This window comes from Aptenodytes patagonicus, chromosome 2 (genome assembly GCF_965638725.1).
Source record: "Aptenodytes patagonicus chromosome 2, bAptPat1.pri.cur, whole genome shotgun sequence".
In the NCBI taxonomy this organism is placed as follows: domain Eukaryota; kingdom Metazoa; phylum Chordata; class Aves; order Sphenisciformes; family Spheniscidae; genus Aptenodytes; species Aptenodytes patagonicus.
In genome coordinates this window covers 11,865,162-11,881,506 of record NC_134950.1, presented here as the reverse complement: position 1 = coordinate 11,881,506, position 16,345 = coordinate 11,865,162, and the positions used below count along the sequence as shown (strand labels likewise).

The following is a 16,345-nucleotide window of genomic DNA, read 5'->3' as shown; positions in this document are numbered from 1 at the left end:
TGTTTAACTTGCTTCTTAAGTTTGCATGCCATTGTGGGAGATGGTAGTTAAGATGGAAGAATATGGCCTTCTTAGATTTTCCAGAAATAGTGGCTCCTCTGAGCTTACTGATGAGCCTTCATGACATCTTTTTAGGTAAGCTTCATTTCCCCCAGGAGCTTCTTCAGATCTAGTCCAGACTGCAGTGATGAGGAAACTGCTGTTTGAAATGTCATCCACGGACTTTGAAGTGTGGATTTCTCATGTTTGTTTGCAATAACAGAGGGAGCAAGAAAGCTGCCTCTGTGTGTTTGCCTACCAAACTGTTCGAGTTGCGTGGTTTATAATCAAAGATATCTTTTCTGTTCACATTTCTAGGGACACAGCTGCAACTGCACAACAGTCTGAATTTCCCAAAATCTAAAGGCAAAGATGATGTCTTACTTCTCACATCAAATAGCGTATGAGTTGAAGGTTTCACAGGGCACCTCTGGAGTTTGTTTTGTTTTTTTTCTAGGTGGAATTTGTAGTGACGTTTTATTTATTAATACATTAAACAGCAAATTATATCTAGCTTCAGGTGTCTTTCCATCTGCTTCACTTACGTTTCTGTAACGAAGTGTCGCATAACATTTCCATCAAATCATAGTCTCTCTTCATTTTAAGGTCATTCTGGAAAACTGGCATCAACCAGCTCTACTCTGTAGTGAAAGGACAAAATGGGAACGGTCTTTCCATTTGGAATAGTGTATTTTAAAAGGCCTGTAGCTTAGTGGGATAAAATGCTCTAAAATATGCAAGTGCTGAAAATTTGATGGCATTACAGGAGTTTTTTAGAGGATTGTTGCTTAGTGCAGGATACTGTCCTTTCCTTCCCCACTCTTATTATGTAAAGGAACTAACAATTTGCTAATTTGTTCATCTAATTTGTCTTTCACACTCCAGGAAAATCAGAATGGCTTACATTTACAGGATTGTAATTTTATTTTGGATTGACCAAATGCATGTCTATGTACTTCTTAGACAAGTATGTTTAAAACAGGGCACATGCAAGGGACTTGTTGGTAAATTATCAGCAAATTGCTTGGCCTGGGCAGGAGCAAGTAGATTTGCAATTGCAATCTGGAGCAACATGTTAGAGGCCACCTTCCTTAGATCAACTTGTGTATTGCAACACCAGCAAGTAATCAAATTGTAATGTACTTTAATGCAAAGCCTAGTTTGGCTTGGTTGGCAAATTAAACTATCGCATGCCTCTGGCAAAAGCAGAAAGCCTTTGAACTGTTTGACTGCAGCTGTAGCTTGCACACCTTATTTTCCCTCTTAAAAATCAAATTAAACTGTAACCTGCAGCCTCTGCGGTAAGTTTCAAGGAAAATTAAACTGTTGCTAACCTTTCTAGCAAAGATAACTGTCTCTAATCAAGCTGAAAAGTCCAGGCCCAAATTCCCCTCTCCAAGTTTGGACAAATTCATTGGAGGAAAACTCTAGGGCTTATTAAGTACAAAGATATTACCTCTGACTCAGGAAGTCCTTGGCCACAAATTGCTAGAGACTGGGAAAGTTTGCCAGGAAGGTATTACTCTGTGCTTCCCCTCTTCTTTCGTTCCTTCTACAGCATTTACTGTGGATCCATCCTGGGGGCAGGACACTGGACAGTTGTTCTGGTCTGCTTCTCCGGATCAGAAGTCTAACCCAAATTCAGAGCACTAATGGGCAGGCTGACACACTCTTAAGCATTGCCCATGGTGGTCTCAGCAGTGCATTTCATGGAAAGCAGTGTTTGGGCTCATTCCCTCCTTTAGACTTGTCCTTGGAACTTCCTCACCCTGTGCTAGCAGTGCCCCAGACTCCTTCTGACTTAGAATACAACTCTTGGATGTGATGATGTCCTTCACCTCCACCAACTTTCATTATCTTCTGTGTCCTCCTGGCAGGAACACTTGGCATTTGACTTGCCCTCATAACATTCGTGTATTTCTTGGAGCTCTCAGAGATAAGATATTTTTCCCAGCCTGGATGAGTTGCTGTTGTTTCTATAGGGTCAGCAGTACAATAGACCCTCTTGCAAGCAAAGACCTTGTCTGTCTAGTGGCTCAGGCTTACAGAGACTCAATCCTGCATGCTTAACGTTCCCTTTGATTTCCGGGATTAGTGTCTGACTGATGGCAGGTGAGAAGGCAGAACAGCGCAGCGCAAAAGGAAAGAAATCAATTAAGTTTACATTGCAATACGTACTCACTCAAGGCCAGGTTAGAGAAACAGGAATGGGGTAGAGGACATTGTTGGCACTGGAAGCAGTGAGCAGACAGCAGTCTGTCTGTCACAGAAGTGACAATGACAACGGAGAGGATCTTTCCTCTAATGCTTTTTTAGTATGTATACTATCCATGCTTAATACAATTCACAATATAGCAGTTAATATCTCTGCACTATGGTTTTCTTATTTTTAAAAGTTGGCTTAAAAGTTCTCAGTCTCTCTCAGCAGAGTAGGTAAAAACTGAGCTAAGGCATATTAATCACATTTTTATCAAGAGATGAAAGTGATAGAGATATAAAGTACTACCAGCTTTTAATTAAAATTGAATAAGTAAGAAACAGTTGGCAGTTGCAAAATTCATTATGATGTGTTACCAAAAATAGATACCTTTATGAGAATGCAGTTTTATTAGAAAAGTGGGCACTAATTAGCTGTAAACATCATTGCTGAGATAGCCAGATAGCAAATGTGTTACTAATACTCATAACAGGTTTCAATTGGCTGGAATGGAAAACTAGAAACTCTTAAGGCTCTTAAAATGTAATCTCTTAGACTACCAAAATAGATGTAACTTCTGTTACTTAAGGCAACATCTGAATTTCAGGAACAATAACTTAGTGTTTTCTGCATCTGGTTTTAATTTGCAAGGAAAACTCAACTTTACAAAAATGTAACCTGACTTAGCTGAAACATGTATGACCCAGTGTTTTTATTTCTTCTTTCTATAGAATAGTCAGACTTGCAAGTTAGATCCTCCAAACTTTTATACATTTCATTTGGTAAAAAATCCCTTTGACCTTAATAAAAACATCTTCCAATATGAGTTTACAGGAACAGATCTATGGTTTAGAGCACCTTACTGACCAGTTTGGGATGTATGTGTGTGTTGCATAATCTCTGCAAAATTTACTGTAATTGAAAAAAGTTATTTTCCTCTCTCCTCCTGTAATCTAGAACATCAAGCAATAACAACAAATCTGTGGGTGGTTTATCTGATTTATGCTAATTTGCAATTGACATATTTGAGGTATCACTTGCATCATCCCAGTCTTGCATATTTATTATTTAAAATATTAGCTGCTCATGAAAAGGAAATATTTTAAATAATTATTCATTTGTTCTGTGATAACCTCTTGAAACCAGGGCCCCACTCTGGTAGACTGTATACAAAATCATTGCAAATGAAGTGCAACCTGAAATGTTTAAGATAAGCTTTCAGCAAGAGGATGATTTGAATCCAGGAAGATTAATATATCCCACCTACAAGGAGTGGGTCTCAACTCATGGAATTTCAACCATTAAACATGAGGCATCTAAATCACCTCCAAAGCCAGTATGAGAAAGAGGTAAATCCAGCTTGTGATTTAGCTCACAGAATTTAGAGACCTGAGGCCTTCAGGGTGGAGACTCAAGCACCAGTACTCAAGCTTGAGCTCATATTTTCAAACTTGGATGCTTCAACGTAGTCTCCTAAATTCTTGTGTTGGTACCTAAGTAAGCGCACACAGAAGTGATGAGTGAAGTGGTGACTCCTTAGCAAAGTCAGAAGGTGCTGTGCGAGGTGCACACTCTTCCAGAAGAGGCCACTTACATGCCTAACTTGGAGTGCTGAGCATTAAAAGTAAAATCACAGGCACAAGCCCCACGTTTTAAAACTTCACCCACCTTCCTTGGCATCTACATATTGATAAAAAAAGTCATCCTGTGTAAACAACCACCTGTCCTAGATCTTGCTAGTACTGCTGCGTTCTAACTTCATTGACCGACGTGATGTGCTGGTACACTGGAACTACGTGCCAAGTTCATGAGTTGAAACAAAGTACAACATAGAAAAATGTGAGTTTCTAGATGTTTTCAGCAGAAAGATTAGAGCTGCAGTATGTCAAAGTTTGAAGATACATGAATTTAAGGAAATTCTGAATCTCTTGTTCTTTGTTGGCATTACTCATAGGAAAAAAATCAGTATGGTATTTAAATAAAGCAGCCCATGCCAAAGCTGGCACCTACCAATATTTGCAATATCATTTAGCCTTGCTGTCTTGGAGGGATTTCACCCATTGCTTTTTATTTCAAAAGCTTCATTAAAAAACCCCACTTTTTTCCCCCCAAAGTTGTATTTTCTTCAAAATACCATGTGTTTATGATAGAATAAACCTTACATATGAGCAATCTAAGAATAATATGTGACAGGTTTTCTTTTCTGAAAACTGGTAACTGATGCAAGTCTTTTTCTGATGTCTATACCATTGCAGTTTCAGTATTTACCGTTAAATTGTGCCCACTTTTTCCTTCTAATTTGCAAGTGTTTACTTCTGTTACGGGGTCAGTATCTGGTAAAGGTATGTTAATATTCTTGGAGATGAAAGCGTTAAAATTATTATTGACATTGGACACCTGAGCTCCTTTTCCCCCTGCATCCACACCCTATTGATTGAATGAGGCCTTAGTAACAGAAACAGAAATACCCTTGATGCTTGTCTGAGTATTGCCTAAGTATTTGCAGGAGTACCTGGGTCAGAAACATTCCTGAATGCTTGGAAAACTCTTGGTATATTGGGATGGAGAGAAGGGCAAGCTCTGTTAAGGAGGAAGGAAAAACATGCAAATAAAACCGGCATACCGAGAGGTGCTGTGGTAGAGCGATGGCTGCAATACCGATGCCAAGAGTACCTCAACCAGAGATGTGCTGGCTCACATGGCAGTGTGCTCAGTCTAGACTGGGTGTGAGAGACTGTGATTGCTCCAAGGCTGATGTCTGCTGTTATCATCCGGAAGGTGATGGTATTATACAGGCATGCAGGACTGACCATAAGTTAGGAAACACTGGTCCTTAACAGATATGGAAGACTGAATACCAGGGATGCAAAGATGCAAAGATTGGCTGATAGTGTGCAATAGCAGCAACGGGAACCAAGGCTGAGACTTTGTAGAAGGCAAATCATGAATTAACGCTAAACCCTCTGTGTTCACTTGTGTTTCTCAGTGCCCCCTTGGCACTCAAAGCCAACACGGGCCACTGAAGGATTTAATCCTCTCCGAACCCTGTGTTGCTACATTGCAAACTAGCTTGTGCAGCTAGAGAGAAAAATGTTCTGTTCGTCTTGGGACACCTTGAGGACTACACCCCAGGGCACTGCTGCAAAAACATTGCAGAACTACCCCAAAGGGATGGAAAGTTATGGCAGGTGTTAAGTTTGCTATTATTACCAGATAAGATTTAAAGTTAAACAATTGCATTCAACTAAAAGCCTAAATTCACAATAACAGACCAAAGTTCAGAAAAGATAAAACAACATTTATACATTTATTAAGGTTATACTTAGTAATATATATCCTCCTTAGCTGCTCCTGTGTCTCAGCTTTTGACTCTGGCTAATTAGTTTCTGCGTGGAACTCTGGGCTGGCGTGCCCCTGGGTATGCAGAGTTGCTTACACCTTGCCTTCTTCTGGTACAGGTGGGGACCTGCATCTTCTCTAGCTCAAGGTGGATTTCTTCTTGCTTGTCTGCCCCTCATTCCCTGGCATTGGGCTACCAGGTGCTTTCTGGGAGATTTCAGTATTTCATTCTGCCCCTCCTCCTTAAGGTTACTTCAATAACGTTTCTATTGTCCATCTCAAATAACTTTCTTGGCTTTTGTTTTTCACTAATTATAGTCTTGTTAAAATACAGCGGCATCACTTTACAAATGATGCATTATGATAAATAGTACAAATTCCTTTGAAAGTATATACTATGTATAGAGGCTATATAGCAAGCCCGTTTATGACATTCAGACACAAACTGATCTTCAGGGTAGGACTGCCAAATCTGCAAAAGCTCCACCTCATCCTTTGTTAGATTTTGGGGACTCACCTGCATGTTACTGGTTTTTGGTGAACTTGAACAGAGAATACCAAAGGCTTTGGATATATTCAGGCCGGCTTGCTTTCCTTCCCAGCCCTCCTTTCTAGCTATATATAGCTATAAATAGCCACATGCACACACACGCAAAAAAGTGGTTACCATTTAAAAATCCACATTTTCTAACAGACTATAGTATGGTATTTTTTGCAGTATCTTGTTCATGGAGTGGTACAGAAATATGTTGTGGCATCTTAGATATCACTGTGAGATGCTTGGCAAATGCTGGATTTTATTTGCTTATTTTAAGTATTGGCTATCTATACTAAAATATTAAATGAAAATTGTCTTGCTTCCCATTACAGTTTGTCATCAGTCAGATAATGATAATGAGGCCATTGAACAAATCGATGAAGATATAGCTGTGACTCAGAGTCAGATGAACTTTATTTGTCCTATTACACAGGTATGCTATCACTGCTACTAGAATCGATTGAGAAATAGTTATTTCATATTCTTCATTGGATTGTTTATTACAAATCTGCAATACTTGTTAAAAATCAGGCAGTATAAATTACAAGCATTACCAGAGAAGAGCAACATTGCTTGGGAAAAAAACCCACGTAAGTCATGCAGGACCTGACCCTGTAATCTGAGTGGAATGCCATGTATGAATGGCAAACACGCTTCCTGCTGTTTTACGTAAAATCTCATAAGAAGCATTTTCATGGGCATTATCAGTTCCTTTAAATCAAACCTTACTGATTACAGATGGAAATGAAGAGGCCAGTTCGAAACAAAGTCTGTGGTCATACTTATGAAGAAGACGCCATTCTAAAAATTATCCAGACTCGAAAGCAGCAAAAGAAAAAAGTCCGGTAAGCTAACAAGAATGTGTGGAAAAGCTATTTGCTTTGCTGTGTAAGTGGAATTTTACTCCACTTGTTCTAGGAAATGTATTTGGATTGGCAAGGCTGCAGGAAGTAATACCTCAGTGTCTGCCCAAGTCACAGTCTCCTCATTAGTACTGTACACGTGAAGGAGCTTTTATTTTTAATGAAAACAATATGTAAGGAAATGTTCAGGAAGTCTGTGGGGAAGTTACAGCTACTCATGGTACCTGCACAACAGGAGCAAAGAGATTTCGTATAGCCATGAACAACAAAGAGAAACTTCATCTTCCTAAAATTTAGTTGCTCATTTTGTTCCCGCTGCTTATTTAGCAATCCCTGAAGTTAATGGAAAAAAAAAGTCTCTTCTGTGCACCCTCTTTTGCAGTTATATTCCAATACAACTGAGAAATATTAAAACACTTAAATGAGTTTTAAAGTGAGAAATATTAAACCACAACTTTTTAGGTAGTACAGAGTTTCAGAATGATCAGACAGGATTGTGCAGTTCCTACTATGATGCAATTAAATAATTCTTACTTTATATCATCAAAGCAGCTTGCCACTTTCCACACAGGACATATTTCTTTGAATGAAAAGATGTAACAGTTTAATTTTTAAACCTGAAATTCTCCCTGGTAAGTTTCAAATTTAGGATGGTTTTGATTTAAAAACAAAAAAAAAAGAGAAGAAAAGGGGCTCAAACACTTTTTAGAGCAAATTTAGAGGACATATCATTTCATCATTAATTTCACATTTGTTTTCACACCATATATGCTAGAGCCTCATGCTTTGGGGTTGATGACCTCATGGAAACTTACCAGTTGTGGACCTTTTAATAAATGTGCAGTTTGCACATGCTCAGGAAGGTCTGTCAGAGACTAGCAACCTAATTTCCCCAAAGATAATGCCATGGGCGGCTTACTTCCTCCATCTGTTGCTCTTGCATTTCTGATAGCCTCTACATACTCCGCCATGGGGATACAAGGGTGGAGAGGGACTTTTTATTCCACGCTCCTTCCTGGCTACAGGAAAGCATTGCTATGAAATCAAGCATTGATTGGGATGTTCAGCCACTACCTTAGTGTCAAGACAGCTTGAAGAACAAGACAGAAGTACCTTGCCTGTGTTAAGAGGTCCAGGGAGAAAAAGTGGAGTGGGTGCATTATACTGGGAATAACAACAAAACCAGCAACATGGATGGACAGAAACTTGGCTGGAAAAATGAACGGGAGTTGGGAAATCGCTCACAAGTTGGAGAGAAGAAAGTGAGTGTCCTGGAGGATAGGGACAGGCTAGAAAACGTGCTCAACAGCCCAAAACCACAACAAAAACACCTTCTGCAATACAGAACTGAATTTAGGATGTTCATATCTAAATAATTCTCTGTGTTGTTAAATCCATCAGGAAAATGTCATGGTAGTAGAGACTGTTGTGGTGAATCAAAAGTTTCAGCACTGCTGAAAAACTAATAGGGTCACATGATTGAATTTTTATTTTACCTTTTAAGAAATTAAAGACTTAGAGAAAATATAGAATAAAAAAAATCATGTAAGCTGTACAACATTTAGCTTTAAAAGCTACCTTACACCCAAACTGAAGTTATTTGTGCAGTCTGAACCCTGGCAGTTCTTAATTTTGAGCTTTTAGCTTGCAACCTTACCATTTTTACAGTAGTTTTTCCAGTATGCTAGAAAAGCACAAGCACAGCAATAACTCGGCTTCTCTGTAACTAAGTTAAGAAAGACTTCTTGGTTTTCTCTGCCCAGTCTCACTGACCTGCTGTAATTTTAACCTTTCTCATGAAAATGCAGTCAGTTTTGAAAAACCATAGTCTGCTGTGGTGGGAAGACAGGCCAGTTGATGCACCAAGTTCCCCATTTGAGTACCCCGTTCTCATGGTGTTGCTACTTGACTGCGCTCCTGCCAGCAATATTCAAGTGGAAGCAGGTATCTTGATAGAGTGGAGTCGTGGTTAGGGAGATCCTTTCTATCCTGACTCTGAAATCAAAGCTGCTTGCTCACTCCAGAGTTACAGAAGTGGCTGTTTCCTCACACGTACTTTCCAGTTTGAATCCATGGGATCCCTTTGATGCACTTGGCAGTGCACTGGCTGAATGTCAGCTCTTCAGCTGATGTATGCACAGCCACCAGTTTTGTGCTGATAGACTCACCATAGACTCCTTTAGGCAACTCTTAATGTGTCTCAATTTGCTCACTATTTTCCACTGCCTGTAAGGATATACTAATACTTTATGCTTACAGGAAATGTGGGAAGCTTTCTGAGCACTTGTTATTCATTAATCTGGCAACCTATTGCTCTAATACGGTGATAAATGGGAAAACTGAGGCACGGAGCAATTAAGTGACTTATCCATGACAAACACAGTAAGCTGTCGACAATAAAAGCTATGAGTACTGAGCATAAAAAACTTCAGTGCCTCAGACAAAAGTCACTCCTAACAGAGGAAAAATTCAGGAAAAGTGTTATTTCTAAATACAGGTACCATCTGTGCATATTTGGGCCACTGCCAAAGGAAAATGACCTTTGGTCCCTGAATATCTTTCACCCTGCTGTCTTTATCAGGCCGTTTCAAGTAGTTGTAAGACATTTTGTATTTGATTATCATTTAGAGGCTGTTAATTTGACCCCATCTCTCCTTTCTGTGCTTTCTCAGTTGATAAAAGGCCAGGTAAATTTTTACACCAATGAGGTAATCTGATTCACCAGTCAGCCTTTGCAGGTCTCATTCTCTTTTATCTATTTCCCTAGAAATTAATTTCCCTATTTATCTATCAGTGAAGATTATACTTCTCCACTGCAGATTAATAAGGTAAGAGGTAGTTACATGCAGTTTGTAGAGGACTGCAAAGAGAGAAAGCAACACAGAAAGATGTCTATGCAATGCTAGTATAATTACTGATGCAGGCAGCTTGTGTACGTGAAGCAAGAGAGTGATCTACAGGTGAGAGGCTCCGTCTCTTGCTGTGTTCCTTCCTTCCTTCAGCTGTTGATTCCCACCAGTTTAGACAAATGGATTTATTTTTCCCCCCAGAGAGCTGGTGAAGTGGAAAAGAGGTAACGAACTGACAGAGAGAATGAATCCCTGATAAATACAATAAACCAGCAGATGTTATGTAAAAGCCTATATCTGACAAATACAATTCTTCCAATTTAATGGAGTCTCTCTCTTCTTTTTAACAGATGCCCTAAAATTGGCTGTAGCCATGCTGATGTAAAAGGATCAGATCTTGTGCCAGATGAAGCACTTAAAAGAGCGATTGACAGTCAGAATAAACAAAGCTGGTCAACACTGGAGAAGTCAGCTGGATACGCTGCTGCCACAAAGAAAATCTGTTATTAGAGGTCTTGTGAGATAAGCTGCTGATTGTAAGTAGGTTGTGTAACTGATTGTTATTTAAAGTGTTTCATTTATAGGCAAAGTTGAAGGTCTCAGCTGTAACTGAAAGCATTTTTTAAACTGCCGAATATGAGGAATTCCAGTTTAACTTGTTTTTTTTAACTTTCCTGAAATTCTGAAAGCTTGCATTTGATAAATAAAACGTGTTTTGCAGCATTTAACCTTCCTTGTCAGTGTGCTAATTTTTTCAGTGTATTAGAGATGCAGATTCTGCTGGCATGTAATAGCGAGTGCTTTGCTCAATATTGCAGATAGTGCTGTTACTGTCTCTGTAACTGCTGGGAATACTCGGAGTAGGGTACTCTGACCAAGGATTTACCCAAGTCATATACCCTGCTTGGGACCACGTCCGTGTTTTAATACAAACCTCAAGAAGCTTTAATAGAGCTTAATTTGCAGGAAGGGCTGCACATCTGTACCTTGTGTGTGGACACACAAAATTACCACTCACCTTTGAGGATCTTGGCCTCGTTCTTATAATTATTGAACACTCTGCCCTAACTTATGCTTTTCTTTTGAGATTCAGAAGCTTTTATTTCAGGCTTTTTGCGTTTGGAAGTCCCAGGGGGCTTTACCTTAATACTGTAGGTTAGGAGACTACAATTATTTACAAATCTTTTCCAATAACTAATTTATAGATAATACAAATACATTGTAACCACATGCCTTGAACTGAAAAGCAGTTAATCTCATTTTATATAAGCTTCAGATATCTATGCATTTGGGCACAGATCCAAAAAAGGACTTAAACTTTGTGACACTCCATATTTATTACCTAAATTGATCTGAACACATCTAGCAGATAAGGCACTACATATATGAATTAGAAATAGCCATAGGTAAAAGGAGCTGCCTTGGTGGTCAGGTGGCAATTATCTCTTGGCATATGTGAAGCAGAAAATATAGGTTTCTTTGAGCTTTGGGATCCTTAGCGGGTTAGATGGTATTTTCCTAGGTCATTTTTCTGAATTTAAAATCTGACATTTAGTGTCAAATGTAGCTAAGGTACCTAAATGCTAAGCTTTTCACCCTGGGTTACTGTTTGCTAACAGCTTTCCTTTCGTAGACCATTATTAACCCCAATTGCACTTAAGAGTGCAAACCACTTCAAACTGAAATTGTTATTTTGTAATTGAAGAATATTAATCTGCAAGCTGATTTCATAGCTAAAAAAGGGAACTGAACCGTTAGCACTGAGCTTTTGTGTTCAAAACACTGCATGGGAATTAGCTGGGTAATTTTCATAACGTGGTCTAACCCCAAAGTTCCAGCTTTTCAAAACTGAACAGTGATCATGGGTGTTTCTGTCTGTAGAAGCTCAGCTGAAATAGCTGAGACTGGGGGGCAGTTGAGCAGTACGTACTTGTTTGTATTTTTATGTGTAAAAATCAGGTCCCTTTTAAGACCTCTCAGGTCTCAAACCTATAGTTTTTAAGATGGGTCACCGATTTTCAGTTAAATACCACAAGGGAGGATGTTAACTACAGCATTTGTCAAAAAAAAAAAAGGGGGGACGACGACGAGGGAATATCCTAAACTGTTCATAGCTTTTTGTTTCATCTTTAAGTTTGTGGTTAAATTTACTCCAGTGCCATTTATAAGCAGAACACTCAGAAACTTGTGGTAGTTAAACAATCTCTGCAGTTTCTGACAGAGGTGCATTAATGTTGTCCGCATGGATCTAATTCAATCCCTAGTGGTAATCAGTCTCCCAAGTTTTCGGATGCAAAGATGTACATACATTTTACATCGCCGCAGTGTCACACCTCAAATTTAGTTAGTGTAGGTGTCTGGATGCTTGAGTGTGCCTTCCAATAACACATAATATTATAAATACTAAATTATACCCAGATTAATTCGTACCGACAAACTGGTGGCAGCAGGTTTGGTTTGCTACGTGTTTGTGCCAGTATAACCTTAGATAGCTACAGTTCCTGATACGGTCATTACCCTCATGTTCCAATGAGTAATGCTATAAGGGAGATTGCTGTCTTGGTTACACCTTGTTGTCATACATTAAAGAGAGAGGCTTGACCCATAGCAGTGCTGTTGGCCCTAGTGGAAGCTGCACTCAATCTGTCTCTGTGTTGGCTAATCCACAGGTAATAATGTGAACTGCCTGCTTACGATGATGCAGCTGGGAGAAAAAACAAACAAATCTGAAGCAACACTTTAAATGAAGAGAACAAATAGTCAAGCACTCACTTATTGCCACTCTAAGTGGAAAGGTATTTTTGAATGTTCACATTCCTGCCTCAAAATACATGATCTTCCTTCTCTCCTTTGCTAGCCTGAGCCAGGCAGCGTCAGTGAATCAAAGAGCCTGAACAGCGAGGGCAGGGGCAGCCTAAATTCTGAAATCCTTCTCAGACTTCAGCTGAAAGAAATGGACTGATTTTTGGCAGCACTTACCTGCTTAGCTTTAATAACAATCACATATGACGTGAAGAGGCTTGTGTATTTAAACAGAGGTAGGTTTCTTTCTTTTATCATCAGAGGTACCTCTTTTCATATGGCCACAGCCATATTATCCAGAAAAAGACAAATACTCGTGCACTTACGTCAGGATTGCTGACGAGAGTTCTTGGGTCCCATCAAAATCAGTGATGCACTGCATAGATTCAACTGCTAGAGAAAACTGCCTGTTTTACTGATTTACTGAAATCAATGAAGTTCTCCCCAAAATGTTTGGCATTTCTGAATTTAAACTGTATCATATAGTTTAAATCATCCAAGGAATCCTAGTACGATGAGTGAATTTTTTTTTCTCTGAACCTGGAATTTGAGCCATCCTGTTGATTTTTCATGGCTGGTTCTCTCTTGTTGGTTCTTACAAGTAGTTTTCCTTCTGAAATTGAAAGATTACAGGCTTGGTCATCAGTGCGAATTGCAGCTGGCACTTTACTAGGTGGAAGGACAGACTAGCCTTGGCAACTGGGGAAGGCTTCTGTGCCTGTCAACTGACCTGATGGAAGTTATAAACCGCTACTGATTCATTGGGGTGGCTGTAGTTACGGGCAGCTCTTTGCTTTTTCATTTGCAAAGTTTGGGGTTTGTTATGCAGTTGTGACCTCTCTATTCCCATGTGTCCCATGTCCCCCATAAACTCTGCTCTGGATAGAAGTAGCTTGAAAGAGTTAAAGAATAAAAGTGTCTGTGATGAATAAGCTGATCTGTATGATTCACAGAAGTGGAAACTCAACAGCAGTTAGACCTTCAAATCTTAATCTGTTTTGGCTATAAGATATCATATGTAAACAGGCATATGTTAACAGTTCACAGGGTAATTTGTGTCTCATTGTTTGACGTCAGAAATTTTGCAACAATATTTAAGGAAAGAAACTCAGAGGTGAAGTTTTTTTTTTCTTTTCCATAAGGCGTGCTTTACAAATGCAGCAAACCTCAATGTAGCTGATAAGGGTCTGTCGCTGAAACCCGGTGAGAATCTGTCTCTGCCAGAGAACAGAAGTTCCACATAGTATTTTGAGTGATTAAAGAAAAGTCTAATCAAACATTAAAATAAAGGCAAGAGATCTATATGCAACAGCTCTCAGTGATACCCCGAGGCACGAGCCATTAACACAGCTCTCTCACTTGAACAGATTCTCCCCGTGAAGCAGAATTCTCCATTTTACAACTAGAGACTCTGAAGTTTTCAAATCAGTGGAGCCATGACGTGTAAAGATAAAAACTAATCAGGCAGGCATCTCATGGAAGATTTAGCACACTTGTGCTAAAAGGAGCGCACATTCCTCTGAATCAAGGACATATTCATCATTACTGCTCCGGAGCTGTGATCTTATTCACTCTAGAAGAATCAAAAAGACTAGGCTAAGTCAGTGCTCCCTTGAGAAATACCCGGAGCAAAAGCAGGGGCTGCAGGAAGTGATACCAATGACTCAACAGCCAAGGCCAACACACTGCCTTATTTTAGACAATGTCCTCTTGGACACACTCATGTTTCCTCATGAGTGGCTGATGACAAAGGTCTTACCTACCTGTGGTCACAAGTACCTCATGACGTTTTTCTCAAGAATAGCTCTAGTATTGTGGCCAAAACTAGCTTAGAATTCACTGTGCAACTTGATTAACTTCCACTGCTGTTTCAAGTGAGTGTTGATCTCCACCTTCCCTAAAAATCTCCATATAAGGATCCTGAGGTACTGTGTGGTCCATTAATGGAACATTTCCATAATGGATAGTACTCTGTTATACAGTGAAGAAGATGCACATAGGAAAGGGGCTTCCTGGAGTGGAAAATATTAGAATATCTCAAGGACAGGTCTTCCTTCCTCTTGCTACAGCCAAAGCCTTAAGCTGATGGCTCCTCACTACAAGTACAGACTAGTACTGACTACAAATTCCAAGTCTTCCATAAATAATGATTTATTTTCTGGTCATAAAGTACTTACTGTTAATACATATTATTTCAAACACACGACGTGGTCACAGCAACACTCAGAGGAGAATCCTATGTGTAGGTGCCAGCGGATTCTAGGCTGCCAGCCAGTAACTGTAAGAAGTAAAAACATCAAATTGATTGTTAAGTAAAATTCTGGGATATATGCACATCATACAGTAAATGATACCCATGTGTGTGCTTAGCCTCTTGAAGCTCATGTATGTGAGCACATACCCATGTATGTGCTTAGCCTCATTAAGCTCTCAGCGACTTAACAGGACTGCAGCAATGTACAGAAAACACAGTGTGTTTCATCATTTCAAAATGCTGCAGAAAATGCTGCGGTGGGCTGAGAAGAGAGCCTGCCTCACTCGCTTATTCTGATGTTAGTCCAGACCCGAAGACAGAGCTTGAAAGCACGCACATAAATTGAATTGCATGGGAAGCTTACCAAAGGAAGTGCTTGCTTGTAAACTCAGTATGAATAGGATCTTCTCTGACCGCAAGGGAAATGGAGAGGCACTCATTCACTGTCCGCTTGTGCAATCAACTTCTGAAGTAAAAACAGGATTTGAGGTTTAAAACCTGAACCTTCACACATCTTTCAAGCAACAGAAGAAGCCTTCATGCTTTTTAGTCCGCAAAGGAAAAAAGTCAGGAGGCGCTGCTCATGAGACTCCTTGGATTTGATAACAATGGGCTTATCAAAAGGGAATTATTTAGAGTTCCTAGCAAAAGCAACCCTCAGAGCAGCTTCTTTGTGGGCGTGAGGGGAGACATCTGAACACCATTACATTGCACTTCTTTTGATGTCACTGTGTGCTCGTCATGTGTTTTATATCTTAACAGTGAATCTGCCGCTGAGTTCCACAGTGTCTAAGGATGGTTGTGGGTTTATCACAGATGCCATTCCTGCTATAAAAAACATTACTTTTAAGTTCTTTATCACCTGGCCACACAACTACTCTTTGAGCCCTGTCTGTGCAGGATGATTCTGTACACTAATAGATTATGGACGACCTACCGGTTTTAAATTGCTGGCTTTCAATCTAGCACTAGTTTAAGTTTCATTACATGGCTTGAGATAACTTGTAAAATAAATATATTTATTTTTCATCATTTGCCTGATAGTTTAATATTAGCTTAAGTATTTGTGTGACATGCCTCTCTCATCCGATAACTAAAATAATGACTTTTTAATTTTTTCTATAGCAAGCAGCCAGTTTATTTATAAGTGGCCTAATCCAATAGAGATTTACTCTGTGTATCCCATGAGACATATTATCAAAGTTACCAGACTTGTCCCAAGCACTTGGGAAGTGGGGAGATGGTTACACAATTCTCATTGCCTCTGGCTGTTCTAGTTACGAAGATAAAGGGTCATAGAACTGGAGCAGCGGAGATAATTTTGTGAGCATCTAAGGAAAAGCAGCTGATCAGGTGAGTGTAAGCACTGGCTGAGGGAGAGACAGGTAGATGCTTGAATACCACGTAACAAAAATCCCCTTAAATAACATAACATGCCAGGAAAAGGGAATGTCGATGCCTGAC

At 39.6% G+C, this 16,345-nt stretch overlaps 1 protein-coding gene across 3 annotated transcripts in view; it reads left to right on the top strand.

The window, feature by feature from the left end:
- The window catches only part of NSMCE2 (NSE2 SUMO ligase component of SMC5/6 complex), a 134,203-nt gene extending 123,650 nt beyond the window's left edge, over positions 1–10,553 (top strand). For all 3 annotated transcript variants that reach the window (XM_076329109.1, XM_076329111.1, XM_076329110.1), the window contains exons 5-7: positions 6,446–6,546; positions 6,852–6,958; positions 10,176–10,553. In XM_076329109.1, the coding sequence (XP_076185224.1) occupies positions 6,446–6,546; positions 6,852–6,958; positions 10,176–10,335 (368 nt within the window). In that variant the 3' untranslated portion in view covers positions 10,336–10,553. The remainder of the gene's footprint in view (positions 1–6,445; positions 6,547–6,851; positions 6,959–10,175) is intronic.
- The last annotated feature ends 5,792 nt before the right edge of the window (positions 10,554–16,345 follow it).